We start from the raw sequence: 21,723 nt of genomic DNA, 5'->3' as shown, positions 1-21,723 counted from the left end.
CCATAAGGGCATTTCCATATTGAATGGAAAAATTAGCCCCCCCAAAAAATTTTTAGTGTTTTCCCTTGCATTTTTAGTATTTTACATATAAAATAAGTTGTTTTATCAAGAACCAAAGGACTTCTGATGTAATGCTAGTCACACTGTAATTAAAAGTACATTAAAACTCACATAATCGATTCAGATGGACAAGCGAATTTTGTCCATTGTAATCAAAATCCGTTATATGTATAAAATGGACAAAACCCACTATATGTATGTAACGAATTAGTTACAGTCAGGAAGTGCAGAATGATCTACGGGGAATGTGAACCGGGACCTGCCTCATTTAATGACCGGGTCAAAACTTCGTCTGAGAAAAATAAATGTCTGCCTTAAATAAGCGCCGGGCATTATGTGCATTAAAAAGATTAGATTTGGTCGAGTCACTCTTTTTTCTAAGTTCATTGCGGAGTGGTACCTTAAAATCCTAAAGCCTGATTTATGGTTCTGCAGCTCTTTAACTCTGTGGCCATCTAATGACGTTGACGTGCGCATTAATCTTTTAAAGTTCTTTGTCATGTCTTTATGAAATTTGCAGCAGGAACAGTGGTCTTTTCTGGATTAATCTGTCCCTCAACAAGCTTCTTTTATACAATCATCAACCTCCAAACCAAAGGTAAGGTGTACAATTTCCTCCATGAATTGTGGGTCACATGGGCATCTTTTTGTGACTTTGTGTTGTGAAGCTGGTCATATTTCTGGACTTTTCTGTCAAATGTATTTGATCCATGATCAAAATGAAATCAGCATGCACACTTCAAATCCTCCACCATCATTCCAGTCCCAAAGAAGTCAGCAGTGGAGAGCATAAATGACTACAGGCCTGTTGCACTTACACCTGTGGTCATGAAGTGCTTTGAAAGACTGGTCTCTTAGCACATCAGAGCCTGTCTGCCTCCCACTCTGGACCTACAGGGCAAACCGCTCCACAGAGGATGCTATCACCACAGCTCTCCACACTGCGCTGAGCCACCTGGAGCACCAGGGGAGCTATGGGAGGATGCTCTTCCTGTACTTCAGTTCAGCCTTCAATCACATCATCCCGGAGATCCTGGTCCAGAAACTAACACATCTGGGCATTTCCACCCCCATCTGTCAGTGGCTCAAGGACTTCCTCACAAATGGCCCAGGGGATCACTGGTTGCTCTCTGCCCAGCCTGGAAGACAATGCCAGCTTTCGCTACCTCAGCAGAGCTGCCAGCATCTGCAAAGACACATCCCACCCCAGCAACCACCTGTTTGACCTACTACCCTTGGGCCAATGGTATAGGTCAATCAAAACTACGACAGACTCAGGGACAGCTTTCTCCCCAGAGCAATCACTGCACTGAACAATAACAAATCACTAACCCGCAATTTTCAAGTTTCTTGTGCAATATCTGTAAACCATGTGCAATATGATTCCACAGTTGTATATAATTTCTCATTTTACATTTTACTTGGTCCACATTTCATTTTATTTTATCTTATGTTTATATTAGTTGTACATATACTCTGAATAATTTATTGTTAAATTTCACTATCCTTTATTTGGCTAAAAATTACTCGCATCACGTAAAGCACCTTTTTGGAGTTGCACTCAAATCTTGTTGTAATGCAAATTACAGTGACAATAAAGGTGATTATGATTCTGAAAAACTTCTCAAATATAATGGGAGAGGAAGGAGTGAAAGCAGAAAAGTAACAAATCACAGCTTTTTGTGGTGTCTGATTTACGATACGATACACTTTATTGTCCCTTCCGGGAAATTTGTCTTGGACTCCAAGAGCTGCACAAGTAAAAAGTAAAAATGCCATGACATAATTACATGACTCATACATATTACAGAACTTAATACACACATCAACCATACATATTGCACATCCCTAATACACATATCCAAATTGCACATACCCGTATTATACAGCAGTCTCACATAAATAATTCATGCATACTGCACATATCCCTAAAAACACATACCCCATTGCACAGCCATCTCCCACATATGGTTAAGGAAAATACTAACAGTGAATAAATAACACTAAAACAACAATGCCACCATGTAATTAATGCACAATCCTACTACCTATCCCAGGAACCATATTTAAGACTCTAAACATGTCAGGCTCCAGAAAGCCAGGCAGAGGGCTCTGATCTAAAGCTCTTTGGTTCATCGCAGGCAACAAGGTCCCGTGTCTGAGCACGGTTTGAAAAAAATAAACCATTGGCTTTTTAATCATGGAAATACAGTACCTACTTTCCTCGAATCTGCGATTGTCAGCACCTAACTTCATTTCATACCTCTGTTACTATGCATGTCCAGACTGCTCTGTCTGGTATATGTAAGGGTTTTTTGTTTTTTTTTGTTTTTTTTTTTTATGTAAATGCATTGTGATCTGAGTCAGATGGGACGTTTTGTCCGATGTGAGTGAAAATCCATTACACAAAATCTGGTATATATAGTGTTTATTACATGGAAAACCATACAAAAACATTGGGACTTTTGCTTTTGTCTATGAGTACAAATATCCGGTTTATAGGATGACGGTTTAGGTGAGTTTTACTATAATTAAAAGACTAATTAAAGATTTAGCTTCCTTTTTGTTTGTCATTTCACACCTTATGTTAATTGGCACATGCAAGCAAGAAATGGTGTCTAAACATGTGTATGTGTGGGAGGTACACAAAAAATAACTTGAAAAGTGACCAAAAACTGTAATGCGACTCACATGGAAATGACCATAAGGTCAGATTTTATCCCACAGTTATTTGTACGATACCTTCAATCTATGACCCACTGCAGAATGTTCAAGTGGTAGGACATCAGACCTCTAAGCTAAAGGCCTTTGGTTTGAATCCCAATCATGTTAAGCATTTTCTTTTTTGTAGTTCAAATATAAAATGCACATATGACAATCATCAAAACTATACATAATTACAAATATTTTGGAATCAGAGAATGTGTTTAACCCTCTGGGACCGACGCCGTCGTATACGACGGCTAAGACCAAGCTTTACTAAATTATAAATAACTTTTGAATGATATGAGATAGAAACTTTTTTTTTTTTTTTTTTGCTGAAAAGTTAACTCCGCGGACTTTCAAGCCAGCCATCGGCCATCTTTGTACTCCTCATAGAAGCTGTGTGATGATGTGCGCAATGTGAGTGTCCAATCACCGTCACATGGTTTTCCAAAATCCAATTGTAGGGCAGATTTACCTCACGTGAAAAGCCAAAGATCGTTTTCAGGAGTGATACGTTACTAGTTGGCCCGTTTGAATAGCTCCAATGAGTACATACTACTAGTACATACTCAGTGCGCCCTACACTATTACGCACAGCGATCAGTGAAAGCAGGAGCAGACGGAGAGCCTCTAATGACAATCTCACGTGCTCAAACAAAGAGTGTGTAACTATAAGGATTGCTCCACTAGTTTGCATGTGAATGTTACTGGATAACTCTTCTGCTTTCGCTGCGTAAAACACTGTTTACCATATCAATGAACAAAACGCATATACCATTTTGTATATATTGTTCAAAATGTGCATTTGTGTTTTTTGTTTGAACCTTTTTGTTGTACAGACTTTCACACAAGACCTCAAATTACCTTTATAAAATGTCAAAACAGTTGTTTATTATACTTTGCTGTGTGTTTTGAGTAAATGTGTGTGGAAAATTATTTTTCGCTTTTTTTTTCCCTTACCTATTTTTGATTGTAAACCTTTATTACAATTATAAAACACAACAAAAACATATATATTCTGAAAGCACAGGTTGTCCTGAAAAACAGAGACATAAAACTTGATTGTGGGATGCAGGGAGAGCTGTTAACAGCAATAATAAAACATTTATGCCAGATGTGAGTGAACTGTCCAAAAAATGCACTCAAAGGGTTAAGGATCATAATTTCTAAAAAATCGGCACTACGTACAGCTAGAAAACAAAAGTAAAAGGTACGTAGCTTCATAATCATGTGACGGAGACTGACCAATCACGTGCTATGCACAAACAGAACTGCATATTATCTTATCAATACATGCTGCATAGCATAGTCACAGCTGCCAAGTCTGCTCACATCACATGACTTTGGGCTTTATTTATTTATTTGAAGGTGTTTTGAAAAATCATGAGCTGTGAGTGGATGCTTGATGAAAAAAATAACACCCACATCCCCACAGCAAGGAGTGTTTGTGTGTGTGTGCACTGTAAATATGAGTGTTGCAGCTTTTATGCATAAGTAACTAAGGTGCACTCACTTTTGAGCTATCTTTAAAAAGGTGAACCCATATTTGTAGTACTCTTATGCAAAACTTGCTTGAATATGGGCAAGGTTGCATAGCACTCTTGGCTTTCAATAAATTCTTAGCATTTGTAAGACTTTAGTGGTGATTAATTGTATTAGAGACTCATCGTCTTTTTTCCCTTTTTCTTTATTATTCAACCAGGTTCCAAATACAACAGAGTATAACAATTTCAAAGTTACTTATGGGTGAACTTTTTTTGATCAAATACAAACAAGCAAACATTGATTTTCATTGTTTTCCAGGAAAAGCACATCAGAAAATGATCATACAAGGCTACGGGCTGTAAAAAAGTTGTACCCCTAGTGCGCACACTACAACAGTTGCACTGACACCAGGGGCGGATCTACTATCAGACCTTTACGGGGGCTCAGGCCCTCACAAGGGGAGACAATGTGCAAGTTTTGCCCGTAAAAATGTTTCACCTCTTTGTTTAATCCCTCATTTCACTTGATAACACTTAATTACAGTAATATTTTCTATATAATATCTTACATTTGTGCACAAACTAGCAGTAAACAAATTCCAATTTGCCTCAGACTCCTTTCTTTTGGACTATCACTTGTACTCTTATTGACTTTTCCCTCAGATTGAATGGACAGTCATTTTTATGACTTCTGAACACACGTAAATATATCTTTGGCATGTCTGCATGCTGTAAATGCATCAAAGTGTTTTGATTTGACATTGTAAGAATTCACATTTGCAACATATAGACAGATGAATGAATGGATTTATTTGACAAAATTTATATAAGTAAAATACAGTAGAATAAACAGCATGGCAGCATGGTGGATTAGTGGTTAGCACTGTTGCCTCACAGCAAGAAGGTCATGTGATCAAATACCTTCTGTGGAGTTTGCATCCCTGTGTTTTCATGGCTTCTCTCCAGGTGCTCCTGCTTCCTCCCACACTTATTTAAAACTAGCTGGGGTACCCGGCGCTGCCCGGGTTAACTTGTTTTAGACATAAGCCAAATGCCAATCATTTTAATCAAAACAATTGCCCAACATTTGTTTTTGTAATGCTGATGTCTTATAAATATAATAGTTAATGGGCTAAAGTTTGTCCAGCAGAACTATAAGGGGTGGACTCCCCAAACTAAGTGGAAATAGTGGGTTAAAAGAGAAACACATTTGACTTTGTTTTGCAATCAAATTTATAATGAAATTACACACAAACGGTAGGTAACAGTAAATGTAAATATCAATGAATCAAAATTGAGGTAGTTAGTATTTCACTGTTTTTACACTGCAATTTTACAAACATAAAATAATGTATTCAGACAGGAAGGCAAACTGGGTTGTACAGGACAGTCAGGTGCTTAACAGTTGAGAACATAAAGTATCTGAAGGAAGGTATTAAAAAGAGATGGCCAACAAATATACAGGGCTGGAAATTTGAATTTGCCTGGTCATACCCACAGCCTCAGCCTAAGCATGTTGTTTTGCCGAGTGTGTTGTGGCTGTGCTGTGCTGAGTGTGCTGTAGAAAGGGATTAAATAAACAGAGATGGCCAACACATATACAGGGCTGGAAATTTGAATCTGCCTGGTTATACCCACAGCCGGCTATTTTGGGGGTAATTTTCAGTTCAACTTTAAAAAGAAATGGTACCATTTTGTTCCCCATGTCATGAGGATTCAGAATATATATAGTTTTTATGGCTACATATTATAGTTTGGGAATTTATCCCGGACTGACAGACGTAACCCTTTATGTATATAGATGTGGTCCTTTTAAAATAGTTAGATGTAGTGATGTCAGTTTGACACCAAAGCTCCGATCCTTGCTTCAAACTCAAAGTTGCGTTCTCTTTGAACCACTGCTTTAAAGCTTGCGTTGCGACAGAGCAAATGACGTAAGCGAGAACGTATGAAGCAGTGACTGCTTCAGTCCCGAATGAATCGCTTCATATTGCAAGATGAGTCGTTGACGCGAGACTTGCTTCAGGAAGCTTCTGCGTGTCAAAACACACCTTAAAGGCACCCGTCACAACAAACAACATGTGGGTTTGTTGTCGGAGTTGTTATCATCACTGCTTTTGGATCAACATAGAGCCAACCAGGAAGAGAAGCCGTTCTCAAATGTGGGAACACTTTGAGCTGATCAGTCCTAATAAGGTGAGTACTTTATTACTAAACAATTAACTTAAAACGTAGTAATGTAGCAGTTTGTTAAGTTAGGTACAGTTGCATGTGCGGTTGTAAGGGCTGCATAAATATTGTTTAGCCAACAAGAATAAATGTGGGTAAACATTTCTGTGGTCATTCCAGTACATCAGAGGATCCTCCGATCATTGCAAGGGAGGATCAGTCACGTATCTCTGAAGTTCAATCGTGGCGTCCGATGTATAATTCCTGTGAGCTTTTGTTTTTTCAAAAGCTGGAGAAGTTGTCAGCAAAAAAAGAAATCGCCTGAGTCCACAAACCGTGGAAAAACTCTTATTCCTCAATAAAAACCTCTGAATTCCCATCCCCAATTTTCATGACAGTCTCTTACACAAGCACAGCCCACCTTCCCTGCACCTATTTTGTGTCTTAAATAATCTCTAAATTCCCATCCTCAAAATTCATGACTGTCCTGAGTTACACAAGCACAGCCCACCTTCCCTGCACATACTTTGTTTCCTAAAGCACACCTTCTCTCAATCCCAGATACTAGTCAACATATACTGAATCAGAGGAACATATTTTGAGTGTTGTCTAGTATTTCACCACTAGATGTCACTGAAATGAAACTTTGAATGAATGAACCCATGTTCAATACAATTGGCAAAGTGGTTCAATACTGCTTTATTGCTTCATTTGAGCATCACTAGTTAGATGAGTTACTAAAATAAATTGTTTTTCTAACGCTGAATTGTTTAAATTTAATTTGAAGCTTACTGATAGCCAGTGCCTTTATCAAACGGAACCATTTGTCCACGTTTGTGTTCTTCGTTAGCAACTGCTATGCTAGCTGCCTCAGGCTAACTCACCTGAAGTTGGACCAGGCAAACTTCAGTCCCAGCTGGAAGTTCTGGTCGTCTTCATCCTCGATCCCGCTGATGCATCTGATCAGTTTCCTCGTTTCCTTCTCTGTCTCCTTTTCAAACGTGCTCCAGTGTGACATGTTGACGACTGTTAGCTTCGAGCTAGCAGCAGAAAAATTACAGCTAGCTGTGTGTCAGGGCTGCTGTACACTTGAGCAGCATTTGTCATTAATTACAATGTTAACGCAATGAGAAACCCTAACTTAATCAAAACTATGACATTAGAAGATGTTATTGAACCTACATTCAAACCGCGCAGCACCGACCGCAGTGTTGCCAGATACTCCAAGAAAAAACAAGCAACCGTGCCTGTGAAAATAAGCCCAATGTAAAATACCTCCTACGTGTGTTCCTTTTAACCGAGACAAGTACCCTCTGAAATGCAATGAGTGAAGGAATGAGTCCATCCCCTCAAGGTTGTTAAAAACAACAAGCACTGTCGTCTTTATACGTAACGAAACTAAAACAGCCTATAATGAGGACAAATCCTTTCAGGAGTGACCTTTGGCGCAAAATGCATCTTTGTTTTTTCTTTGTAATATCTGCTGTCTGTGAAATGAGCTTATTTATCAGTTTCTCCCTTTTTCAAAGCCTAGCCTAATAATAGGGGTAATGTAATGCCAACCCTGAGTAGGGGAAGGGTTTACTAGTCTGAAGGTTCACTAGTCTGTGCATATTTACTTCAGATTAAGCTAAACATTGTATAGCAGGATGAAGGTCCTGGGTCCTGATTGAAAAGACGTTCCCGCTAGCTTGGCTAAGGGGGAAGGTGCTAACGTCACACCAGTTGTGACCGTAGGACCTTTGTGGCCGGGACGGCGGTGGGATCGAACCCCAGATGGCTCGCACTAAAGACCATTCCTCTACCAGGTCAGCCAAAGGGTAATTCCACCTTAGCCAAGCTAGTGGGAATGTCTTCTCAATCAGGGCCCAGGACCTTCATCCTGCTACAATTGCAATTCAGAGTCACCCGTGAAGGTTGGATCATTTGAATGAAATGCCAAAGTCTTAATTAATGGAATATTGTGTATGATATTTACATGGTATTCTCGCATCAATTCAATTTATTTCATTTATAGCAACAAAGCTGCCTCAAAGTGCTTCACACAAATAAGGTCTAACCTTACCAACCCCTAGAGCAATCACACAGGCGACAGTGGTAAGGAAAATCTCCCTCTGATGATTTGAGGAAGAGACATTACAGATAAAACAAACATCTTTTTAATTTAAACAAAAAGCACATGCAAGTATACAGTTAGTAGTGCAGCCAACTTAAACTTGGCATCAAAATATATTCATTTATTGACCTGGGCCGGGTTTCATAAAGCAGTCTAATTTTGTTTAGTGGACTAAACTCAGTTGACTCATCTTTAGATGTTAGTTGCTGCAGAATGTGCTTATTTAGTTGGTTAAAGTTTTGCATTACCCAACTAAAGTTTTTAGCCTGGTACAGAGTAGGCTTATCTTATTTTAGTCAACAAAACTTCAGCGTCTTACCTCAAAAAAGGCGGCTATCATGTATCACCACTTGATGGAGGAGGATGGAAGGGGACACTTGTGGCAGGAGCAGGTGTTCCGGGACCGGAATAATCCACTGTAGATGTTTATGGATGCCGAAGTCAGGAGCACTTCGGCAGGCTCAGCCATGTTTGTAGCAGATGGACCAAACTGGAAGAAAACAAAACTGTTGCGCATTGTAGGCGTTTCTTGGCAAAAGAAATCGCAAGGCCACTATGACTGTGAAAATTGTCAACTAACGTAAGACAGCTAATCTACAAGTTTAGCTATCGATGTGAAACGGAGTTTACACTGATAATGTCAGGCGACTAACCTTAGTCGACTAAGTAAACTTAGTAGACTAAAAGATGAGACTACTTTATGGGCTCTGCACCTTCAGACAAGTGACCCTTCAGACTAGTCAACCTTTGGACTAGTGGGATATTCCCGGTAACCAGAGGTATTAGACATCTTAGAAACGTCGACAGTCGTAGCATTTTAGGGAGGAAAAAAGTGATCACTGCTTCAGTGACTTTTTAAAGCCCCAAATCGCTTATGCGTAGCAGACCTGGCAACACATCTAGACATACAGGCATGCCAGTAGACATGAATATACAACCCCTGGCAATAAGTATGGAATCACCGGCCTCAGAGGATGTTCATTCAGTTGTTTAATTTTGTAGAAACAAAGCAGATCACAGACATGACACAAAACTAAAGTCATTTCAAATGACAACTTTCTGGCTTTAAGAAACACTATAAGAAATCAGGAAAAATAATTGTGGCAGTCAGTAACGGTTACTTTTTTAGACCAAGCAGAGGGAAAAAAATATGGAATCACTCAATTCTGAGGAATAAATTATGGAATCACCCTGTAAATTTTCATCCCCAAAACTAACACCTGCATCAAATCAGATCTGCTCGTTAGTCTGCATCTAAAAAAGAGTGATCACACCTTGGTGAGCTGTTGCACCAAGTGGACTGTCATGAATCATGGCTCCAACACTTGAAACAAAAGGAGAGGATTATCAAACTCTTAAAAGAGGGTAAATCATCACGCAATGTTGCAAAAGATGTTGGTTGTTCACAGTCAGCTGTGTCTAAACTCTTGACCAAATACAAACAACATGGGAAGGTTGTTAAAGGCAAACATACTGGTAGACCAAGGAAGACATCAAAGCATCAAGACAGAAAACTTAAAGCGATATGTCTCAAAAATAGAAAATGCACAACATATGAGGAATGAATGGGAGGAAACTGGAGTCAACGTCTCTGACCGAACTGTAAGAAACCGCCTAAAGGAAATGGGATTTACATACAGAATAGCTAAACGAAAGCCATCATTAACACCTAAACAGAAAAAAACAAGGTTACAATGGGCTAAGGAAAAGCAATTGTGGACTGTGGACGACTGGATGAAAGTCATATTCAATCAATCAATTTATTTATATAGCGCCAAATCACAACAAACAGTTGCCCCAAGGCGCTTTATATTGTAAGGCAAGGCCATACAATAATTACGTAAAAACCCCAACGGTCAAAACGACCCCCTGTGAGCAAGCACTTGGCAACAGTGGGAAGGAAAAACTCCCTTTTAACAGGAAGAAACCTCCAGCAGAACCAGGCTCAGGGAGGGGCAGTCTTCTGCTGGGACTGGTTGGGGCTGAGGGAGAGAACCAGGAAAAAGACATGATGTGGAGGGGAGCAGAGATCAATCACTAATGATTAAATGCAGAGTGGTGCATACAGAGCAAAAAGAGAAAGAAACACTCAGTGCATCATGGGAACCCCCCAGCAGTCTAAGTCTATAGCAGCATAACTAAGGGATGGTTCAGGGTCACCTGATCCAGCCCTAACTATAAGCTTTAGCAAAAGGGAAAGTTTTAAGCCTAATCTTAAAAGTAGAGAGGGTGTCTCTCTCCCTGATCCGAATTGGGAGCTGGTTCCACAGGAGAGGAGCCTGAAAGCTGAAGGCTCTGCCTCCCATTCTACTCTTACAAACCCTAGGAACTACAAGTAAGCCTGCAGTCTGAGAGCGAAGCGCTCTATTGGGGTGATATGGTACTATGAGGTCCCTAAGATAAGATGGGACCTGATTATTCAAAACCTTATAAGAAGAAGAATTTTAAATTCTATTCTAGAATTAACAGGAAGCCAATGAAGAGAGGCCAATATGGGTGAGATATGCTCTCTCCTTCTAGTCCCTGTCAGTACTCTAGCTGCAGCATTTTGAATTAACTGAAGGCTTTTCAGGGAACTTTTAGGACAACCTGATAATAATGAATTACAATAGTCCAGCCTAGAGGAAATAAATGCATGAACTAGTTTTTCAGCATCACTCTGAGACAAGACCTTTCTAATTTTAGAGATATTGCGTAAATGCAAAAAAGCAGTCCTACATATTTGTTTAATATGCGCATTGAATGACATATCCTGATCAAAAATGACTCCAAGATTTCTCACAGTATTACTAGAGGTCAGGGTAATGCCATCCAGAGTAAGGATCTGGTTAGACACCATGTTTCTAAGATTTGTGGGGCCAAGTACAATAACTTCAGTTTTATCTGAGTTTAAAAGCAGGAAATTAGAGGTCTTTATGTCTGTAAGACAATCCTGCAGTTTAGCTAATTGGTGTGTGTCCTCTGGCTTCATGGATAGATAAAGCTGGGTGTCATCTGCGTAACAATGAAAATTTAAGCAATGCCGTCTAATAATACTGCCTAAGGGAAGCATGTATAAAGTGAATAAAATTGATCCTAGCACAGAACCTTGTGGAACTCCATAATTAACCTTAGTCTGTGAAGAAGATTCCCCATTTACATGAACAAATTGTAATCTATTAGATAAATATGATTCAAACCACCGCAGCGCAGTGCCTTTAATACCTATGGCATGCTCTAATCTCTGTAATAAAATTTTATGGTCAACAGTATCAAAAGCAGCACTGAGGTCTAACAGAACAAGCACAGAGATGAGTCCACTGTCTCAGGCCATAAGAAGATAATTTGTAACCTTCACTAATGCTGTTTCTGTACTATGATGAATTCTAAAACCTGACTGAAACTCTTCAAATAGACCATTCCTCTGCAGATGATCAGTTAGCTGTTTTACAACTACCCTTTCAAGAATTTTTGAGAGAAAAGGAAGGTTGGAGATTGGCCTATAATTAGCTAAGATAGCTGGGTCAAGTGATGGCTTTTTAAGTAATGGTTTAATTACTGCCACCTTAAAAGCCTGTGGTACATAGCCAACTAATAAAGATAGATTGATCATATTTAAGATCGAAGCATTAAATAATGGTAGGGCTTCCTTGAGCAGCCTGGTAGGAATGGGGTCTAATAGACATGTTGATGGTTTGGATGAAGTAACTAATGAAAACTCAGACAGAACAATCAGAGAGAAAGAGTCTAACCAAATACCGGCATCACTGAAAGCAGCCAAAGATAACGATACGTCTTTGGGATGGTTATGAGTAATTTTTTCTCTAATAGTTAAAATTTTATTAGCAAAGAAAGTCATGAAGTCATTACTAGTTAAAGTTAAAGGAATACTCGGCTCAATAGAGCTCTGACTCTTTGTCAGCCTGGCTACAGTGCTGAAAAGAAACCTGGGGTTGTTCTTATTTTCTTCAGTAAGTGATGAGTAGTAAGATGTCCTAGCTTTCCGGAGGGCTTTTTTATAGAGCAACAGACTCTTTTTCCAGGCTAAGTGAAGATCTTCTAAATTAGTGGGACGCCATTTCCTCTCCAACTTACGGGTTATCTGCTTTAAGCTGCGAGTTTGTGAGTTATACCACAGAGTCAGACACTTCTGATTTAAAGCTCTCTTTTTCAGAGGAGCTACAGCATCCAAAGTTGTCTTCAATGAGGATGTAAAACTATTGACGAGATACTCTATCGCACTTACAGAGTTTAGGTAGCTACTCTGTACTCTTACAGCGCTTTCTGAAAGACTTCTAGTGTAATGAAACTTATTCCCCACTGCTGGGTAGTCCATCAGAGTAAATGTAAATGTTATTAAGAAATGATCAGACAGAAGGGAGTTTTCAGGGAATACTGTTAAGTATTCAATTTCCATACCATAAGTCAGAACAAGATCTAAGATATGATTAAAGTGTTGGGTGGACTCATTTACATTTTGAGCAAAGCCAATTGAGTCTAATAATAGATTAAATGCAGTGTTGAGGCTGTCATTCTCAGCATGTGTGTGGATGTTAAAATCGCCCACTATAATTATCTTATCTGAGCTAAGCACTAAAGTCAGACAAAAGGTCTGAAAATTCACAGAGAAACTCACAGTAACGACCAGGTGGACGATAGATAATAACAAATAAAACTGGTTTTTGGGACTTCCAATTTGGATGGACAAGACTAAGAGTCAAGCTTTCAAATGAATTAAAGCTCTGTCTGGGTTTTTGATTAATTAATAAGCTGGAATGGAAGATTGCTGCTAATCCTCCGCCTCGGCCCGTGCTACGAGCATTCTGGCAGTTAGTGTACACTGACTCGGGGGTGTTGACTCATTTAAACTAACATATTCATCCTGCTGTAACCAGATTTCTGTAAGGCAGAATAAATCAATATGTTGATCAATTATTATATCATTTACTAACAGGGACTTAGAAGAGAGAGCCTAATTTTTAATAGACCACATTTAACTGTTTTAGTCTGTGGTGCAGTTGAAGGTGCTATATTATTTTTTCTTTTTGAATTTTTATGCTTAAATAGATTTTTGCTGGTTGTTGGTGGTCTGGGAGCAGGCACCGTCTCTACGGGGATGGGGTAATGAGGGGATGGCAGGGGGAGAGAAGCTGCAGAGAGGTGTGTAAGACTACAACTCTGCTTCCTGGTCCCAACCCTGGATAGTCACGGTTTGGAGGATTTAAGAAAATTGGCCAGATTTCTAGAAATGAGAGCTGCTCCATCCAAAGTGTGATGGATGCTGTCTCTCCTAACAAGACCAGGTTTTCCCCAGAAGCTTTGCCAATTATCTATGAAGCCCACCTCATTTTTTGGACACCACTCAGACAGCCAGCAATTCAAGGAGAACATGCGGCTAAACATGTCACTCCCGGTCTGATTGGGGAGGGGCCCAGAGAAAACTACAGAGTCCGACATTGTTTTTGCAAAGTTACACACCGATTCAATGTTAATTTTAGTGACCTCCGATTGGCGTAACCGGGTGTCATTACTGCCGACGTGAATTACAATCTTACCAAATTTACGCTTAGCCTTAGCCAGCAGTTTCAAATTTCCTTCAATGTCGCCTGTTCTGGCCCCCGGAAGACCACTGACTATGGTTGCTGGTGTCGCTAACTTCACATTTCTCAAAACAGAGTCGCCAATAACCAGAGTTTGATCCTCGGCGGGTGTGTCGTCGAGTGGGAAAAAACGGTTAGAGATGTGAACGGGTTGGCGGTGTACACGGGGCTTCTGTTTAGAACTACGCTTCCTCCTCACAGTCACCCAGTCAGCCTGCTTTCCCGGCTGCTCGGGATCTGCCAGAGGGAAACTAACGGCGGCTAAGCTACCTTGGTCCGCACCGACTACAGGGGCCTGGCTAGCTGTAGAATTTTCCACGGTGCAGAGCCGAGTCTCCAATTCGCCCAGCCTGGCCTCCAAAGCTACACTTATTACAAGTACCATTACTGCTAAAGGAGGCCGAGGAATAATTAAACATTTCACACCCAGAGCAGAAAAGTGCGGGAGAGACAGGAGAAGCCGCCATGCTAAACCGGCTAAGAGCTAGTAGCTGCGCTAAGCTAGCGGATTCCTAAAAACACGCAAAGTGAATAACGTGTAAATAATTTAGAGGTGATTCAGCAGAGGGAGTGCTTTAGTTAAGGCACGTGAAGATTACACTGTGAAACAAATCGTTATCTAGTTAACTAGATCAATCTAACTGCGCAGATTAAACAGCTAACAGATACAGAAAAACACCGCTGTGCTCCGGAACAGGAAGTGATACAATACCGCAGTGAGAGCCAACCACCAGCAGAGGCAAGCAAGAGCTCGCAATCTTCAGTGATGAATCTTGAATCTGCATTGGGCAAGGTGATGATGCTGGAGCTTTTGTTTGGTGCCGTTCCAATGAGATTTATAAAGATGACTGCCTGAATAGAACATGTAAATTTCCACAGTCATTGATGATATGTGGCTGCATGTCAGGTAAAGGTACTGGGGAGATGGCTGTCATTACATCAACAATAAATGCACAAGTTTACGTTGATATTTTGGACACTTTTCTTATCCCATCAATTGAAAGGATGTTTGGGGATGATGAAATCATTTTTCAAGATGATAATGCATCTTGCCATAGAGCAAAAACTGTGAAAACATTCCTTGCAAAAAGACACATAGGGTCAATGTCATGGCCTGCAAATAGTCCGGATCTTAATCCAATTGAAAATCTTTGGTGGAAGTTGAAGAAAATGGTCCATGACAAGGCTCCAACCTGCAAAGCTGATCTGGCAACAGCAATCAGAGAAAGTTGGAGCCAGATTGATGAAGAGTACTGTTTGTCACTCATTAAGTCCATGCCTCAGAGACTGCAAGCTGTTATAAAAGCCAGAGGTGGTGCAACAAAATACTAGTGATGTGTTGGAGCGTTCTTTTGTTTTTCATGATTCCATAATTTTTTCCTCAGAATTGAGTGATTCCATATTTTTTTCCCTCTGTTTGGTCTAAAAAAGTAACTGTTACTGACTGCCACAATTTTTTTTCCTGATTTCTTATAGTGTTTCTTAAAGCCAGAAAGTTGCCATTTGAAATGACTTTAGTTTTGTGTCATGTCTGTGATCTGCTTTTTTTCTACAAAATTAAACAACTGAATGAACATCCTCTGAGGCCGGTGATTCCATAATTTTTGCCAGGGATTGTACAAGAGAAGCCTGTCAGTGACCAGAGTGGGTTCAGGAGCAATAAGAAAATCTGTATTGGCAGTATGTAACTTTAAGATTGGTGACGCGTCAGTCGCTTATGGCTACGAAACTGGAGATAATGCAAACTCAAGCATTAAGGCTTTGTTGTGGGGCAGGCAAATGGACTCCTGTGGCGCCGCTCTCCAGGTTGAACTGTTCACACTTCATGATGAACGTCTGGGCAACTTTTCAAGGTCATTCTGCAGACAGACATCCAGTAAGACGAGTACTGCTCCCGTGTTGTAGGCAGGAGGGGTTTGCTCGCACGTCTCTAGAATACGACTGTCTGTGACACATCTTGGTTGATCCCCTCATTATCAATCAGTTTCCATTTTCTGAATCAGATACAAGTAGTTAAAGGTTTAATGTGAGGTACATGTTGCAGTCCTAGTTGAGGTGAGATTACAAACTGTGTATTAAGCACATGTTCCGGCAGATACGGATGGATCCAAGGGAACACGGAGTTTGCTCTCTGTGTACTGACCTTACTGCAAACAGAACTTCAGCTCAGTATGTACAGTAGAGCTGATGTTACTTACCACAGCATTACGGTGAGTAGAAGAGACACAAATTCAAAAGACGGCTCTGTGTACCGATTCAAGATTGGCATTACTGTTGTTTGAATCATTTACAGCAGTTGGTGGGATATTGTAAATAGAGCCCGACCGATATGGATTTTTGAGGCCGATGCCAATAACGATATTTGGATGAAAAAAATGCAGATAATCGATAAATCGGCTGATTTGCCAATAGCAGATACATCAGCCAATTCATTTTATGAATAAAATGTTCTTTTTTGGACCCTTAACAAAAAAAGGTATGAGCTTAAAGCTGAAGCTTTGTCCTCATATTGATTAACTTTATAACAGAAGAATTTTCAAGTTCAAAAAATGCAATCAAGAATTAAAACTGAGAAATTAGCAAATACATATCCTTAAGAGTTGTGAAATACATCTGATCTTGTACCTCTTGTTTCTGCAACTTAGATATAGGTTATATTACAGGTAAAAAACTTTTTCATTTGCAGACAAGTAATTGTGAGAGGAAAGAAACACAAACACTAAGGAAACATTATTTTCACAACACTCCTTTATTTTTCTATTCTGCAACTTTCAAGAACAAAAAACTTTCAAACAACCTTAGTGTAAGCAGAGGTTGTATGCTTTTGTCAGCCGATCAGTGTAGTGTGATGGCGAACTATGGGGGCCGGTGATGAACACATTTAAGCAGTGGTGTAAGCAGCTCTCAGTTGAATGGAGTCAGAGCTCCATCTACTGGACAAACGGTGCAAGGACATTTTACATTGCCGACACAAACATTATTTCAGTAACTGTTCTGTTTATGAGAAATTATCGGCATTCTATCCCCAAAATTTCGGCCAATAGTGAGTACTTTGAAAAGATACTTTGATAATATCGGCCGACCGATATATCGGTCGGGCTCTAATTGTAAATGAGCTCTATGAAACTTTATGTAAGTGTTGCAGTATGAACAGCGTGACAACTTTTATGTGGATTCCGAACACAAAAAGAGGAGGAAGAAGACATTTCATTTGACATTGCAACCTTCTGTCAGAGAGGAGCTGAAAGTGACAAACAGCAGATTAACAAAGATAACAGAAGAGCAAAATGAATATTCAGTACCGAGACAAGCTGAACACAGAGGCAAAATGGAGAAAATAAGGGCAATTAACAGAGTTGATCCTTACGAACACACAGTGGTCCACTGATCTCAACTTGCAGAAAAGGTCTTTATTTAATGTGGGTAGCCAATGAAAGCACTAAATTTATTTCCAGAATTGCCCCCAGCAGTGTTTGAAGTGCCAGTTAGGAGCTTGGCTGCGATCGGGAAACAAACAGATCACTGGCATCACAGTACGAGATGCAAACCGTCATGCCACCACCTCCCTTGTTTTCAAATTTTACACTTGCAAATGTTGTACATGCAAAATACCTTTCCACAGACTGAGCTCAAGGCAACCTAATTTCGACCACTTATGTAGCCGCAGGGAGGTTTTGTTCTTGGTGGTGACTTCAGTATGCCACCAGATGACCATTCTGTTATGATAACTGCCACCTCAGGACCTCAGGCACAAAAACAACTCACCATCATGGCAACATCTCAATCACTGATTGATGGAGGAAACAAGCCCTTTAGGCCAATATCAGAGTTTTACTGTGGTATTGTGTCTTAGAGATGGTTATTTTAGAGATGTGGGAATGGACTGGTTGTCTCCCTAAGTGATTGCCATCCAGGGCCCAAGGCGGTTTTGTGGTGGTGTTGATGCACCAAATCGCAACATCCAGCGTCGCATGCTCCCAAACTTGACTTGACTATTGCATCACTTTGGTATTACACTTGAAGTTTGTAAATAAAGTTGAAAAGATTTAACTTTAATTTAACAAAATTTAAGGTTTGGTTTGACGCTAATAAGTTGTCACTCAACCTTGGGAAAACTAAATGTATTATATTGGGAAATAAACAGGCACCCAAATGTAAAAATTTAACTATAAACAATAAGGAAATTGAGTTAGTAACAGAGAATAAATTTTTAGGTGTTATAATTGATAATAAACTTAGCTGGAAACCACATATAAATTATGTGAAATCAAAATTGTCAAAAACTATAGCCATTTTGTATAAAGCCAAAGACCTACTGCCGCAAGAAGGGTTACTTACTTTATATCATTCTCTGATGGTACCATATATGACATATTGTGTTGAGTCATGGGAAAACACTTACAAATCAAATATCAATCCAATATTCCTTTTGCAAAAATGAGCCATACGAATCATCTGCAATAAACAATATCGTGAACCAACTCATTCTCTATTTGTGTCTTTAAATTTATTAAAATTCATAGATTTGGTCGATTACATTACAATTCAAACTTTATTTCGAGCGAAAAACCAAGCCTTACCGAGACATGTCCAGAGTCTGTTCCGATTGAGGGAATCCAGATATAGTTTAAGAGGTTGTGCAATTTTTATGAAACCACCAGTAAGAACAAATGTAAAGGGTTTTTGTGTGTCTGTGGTTGGGGTGAAGAAATGGAACGAATGTTCAACAGAGGTTAGAATGAGTAGTACCTTAGTAAGATTTAAGAAACTACTCAAAAAGAACATCATGTCTAAGTATCATAAAGAAGCAAATATAATTTGATTTATATGGAATGTTCAATTTATAAGTGGGACTCGTATATTTGAATGTGTGGGTATGTATATGCGTATGTAGATATATAGATATGGGTAGGTGTATATGTATATGTATATAAGTGACTGTGTATATGTATGTATGTATATATTTATGTTTGTAAAGTATATAGGTATGTATATAGGTATATATGGCACAGCCCAAGCAGAGGGTCACCCCCAAGAGCCTGGTCTGCTTGAGGTTTCTTCCTTATAGGGAGTTTTTCCTCACCACAGTTGCCTAGTGCTTGCTCTGGGGTTTGGTAAGGTTAGTCCTTACTGGCGTAAAGTGCCTTGATTCGACTTTCTTGTGATCTGGTACTATATAAATATAATTATAAGTGAATAGTATATTGATGTGTATGTCTGTGTGTCGACATGTAGTAGTGAATTTGTATTTATGTAAATATGACTGATAAGAATTGTTGGACTTGTACGAGCAGGGGTGGGCGCTAATAAGCTTTGCTTCAGCCCACACCCTTTCGGACTCACTAGTTTTGTCTGTGTTTGTTTGTGGAATTGTTCATTTTTTTCTATTTGAATATTTTGTGTGCCGAATAAAACTTTGTCACATTGTCACAACTTTCTTCTGTAGTCATCATTCATAATTTCATGATTCATTTATTAGTGTGTAATAAAAATGTGTGAAATTATATAAACAAGAGTACACAAATACAGGGTTCAAATGTCAAAGTTGCTCCAATTTTGGTAAAACTTGATGCCAATAGGGTTTTAAAAAGGAAAAATTCTCACCGTGTTATTCTTAGTTATCACGTTACAGGGTAATATGTTATTTAATCCAATGGATGTTGACTTGGAGACCAACCATTCAACACAGTCAAAACTATTCCATTTGTTATTCCTATTAGCTCAGTACTTTGCATCACTTGTACAATACTGGAGCAACTTTAACTTTGACCTCTCTGCACGCTGTTTAATTTTCAGTGAGTGTAGGGGGTCAAAAGTAATGGACCTTTGTCATCAGTTTTGCTGGTTTCCCCCTTTAACTCCAATGACATTCAGTGCAGCCAGTCTGTTTTGTGTTACGTCTGATCATGTCAAGACCAGAAGCTGTGTGTGTTTCTCCAAGTAAAACTGGAGTTACTTCAGGAAAAGACAATAACTTGTGTCAAATCCTGATGAATATGACTAAATAAGGAGGCTGGCTGAAAGGCAAACAACAACTCCTTAACATTCAGTCATAGATGGTCCAAAATCCAAATGATACTTTTTTGGAATTTTTATGATCAATGTCAGAATTGCAAGAAATAAAGTCAGAATTATCCATCCATTTATTTTCGATACCTGTTTACTCCAGTTGAAAGTCACGGGGGGCTGGAGCCAATGCCAGCAGTCATAGGGGGTGAGGCGGGGTACACCCTGGACAGGATGCCAGTCTGTGAAGGCCACATATTCATACCTGCGGTCAGTTCAAAGTTTCCAGTCCACCTAACCTGCATGTCTTTGGATGTGGGAGGAAGCCGGAGCACCCGGAGGAAACCCACACAAACACGGGGAGAACATGCAAACTACACACAGAAAAAGGACACAAAGTGATCCCACAGCCTTCTTACTTTGAGGCAACAATGCTAACCACACTAAGCCACCGCTACCCAAGTAAGAATTTTGAGGCGGGGGGCAGAATTACTTTTTGTACTACTACTTTTTGTAATTGGCAGAAACCTGTTTCCATATATACAGTGAGGAAAATAAGTATTTGAACACCCTGCGATTTTGCAAGTTCTCCCACTTAGAAATCATGGAGGGGTCTGAAATTTTCATCTTAGGTGCATGTCCACTGTGAGAGACATAATCTAAAAAAAAAAAAAAACCTGGAAATCACAATGTATGATTTTTTCAATAATTTATTTGTATGTTACTGCTGCAAATAAGTATTTGAACACCTGTGAAAATAAATATTAATATTTGGTACAGCAGCCTTTGTTTGCAATTACAGAGAACAAACGTTTCCTGTAGTTTTTCACCAGGTTTTCACACACTGCAGCAGGGATTTTGGTCCACTCCTCCACACAGATCTTCTCCAAATCTTTCAGGTTTGGAGTTTCAGCTCCCTCCAAAGATTTTCTATTGAGTTCAGGTCTGGAGACTGGCCAGGCCACTCCAGGACCTTGAAATGCTTCTTACAGAGCCCCTCCTTAATTGCCCTGGCTGTGTGTTTGGGGTCATTGTCATGTAGTGCAGCAGATAACAGAATATTTACAGAGGAATCCTTCAAATCTGGAAAGAAGCACCAAAGTTGGCACAAATACTCCTTAGACTTTACTCTTTTGAAAAAACTGAGTAGCCACTTGAATTTTCAGTAGGCGGCCAGGTAGGGGACAATTGAGGAATTACACAGGGGTCAAAATTTAAAAATGTTTCAATCATATTGAAAGCTAAACCACATTATTTGTCTGATCACAACGATACCAAAAAGGTATAGTTTGGACTATCTATGACTGAACGTTATGGAGTTACGGTACGACTCTACTGATTTTCTAACTACAGGGCCTTCTGGCTAACGGTCCTTTTGAAAATAAGGTTGGCACCAAGTGATCCTTCTGGTTTAGGTGACCAAACTGACACATCAAACGTTTAATAATATTAAGCCTTGTATGCTTGATATTATTGTTATTAATGTACAATGTACGGGCAGCACGGTGGCTTAGTGGTTAGCACTGTTGCCTCACAACGAGAAGGTTGTGGGTTCAATTCCCGTGGCCTTTCTGTGTGGAGTTTGCATGTTCTGTTTGCGTGG

The 21,723-nt window shown here is 39.6% G+C and overlaps 1 protein-coding gene across 3 annotated transcripts in view; it reads right to left on the bottom strand.

Moving 5' to 3' along the window:
- tubgcp5 (tubulin, gamma complex associated protein 5) overlaps positions 1–7,633 on the bottom strand; it is a 69,901-nt gene extending 62,268 nt beyond the window's left edge. For all 3 annotated transcript variants that reach the window (XM_034180616.1, XM_034180617.1, XM_034180618.1), the window contains exon 1: positions 7,304–7,633. In XM_034180616.1, the coding sequence (XP_034036507.1) occupies positions 7,304–7,437 (134 nt within the window). In that variant the 5' untranslated portion in view covers positions 7,438–7,633. The remainder of the gene's footprint in view (positions 1–7,303) is intronic.
- Positions 7,634–21,723: the final 14,090 nt, after the last annotated feature.

This window comes from Thalassophryne amazonica, chromosome 10 (genome assembly GCF_902500255.1).
Source record: "Thalassophryne amazonica chromosome 10, fThaAma1.1, whole genome shotgun sequence".
NCBI classification, from domain to species: Eukaryota; Metazoa; Chordata; class Actinopteri; order Batrachoidiformes; family Batrachoididae; genus Thalassophryne; species Thalassophryne amazonica.
The sequence above is the reverse complement of the archived record's forward strand: the minus strand, read 5'-3'. Positions and strand labels throughout refer to the sequence as shown.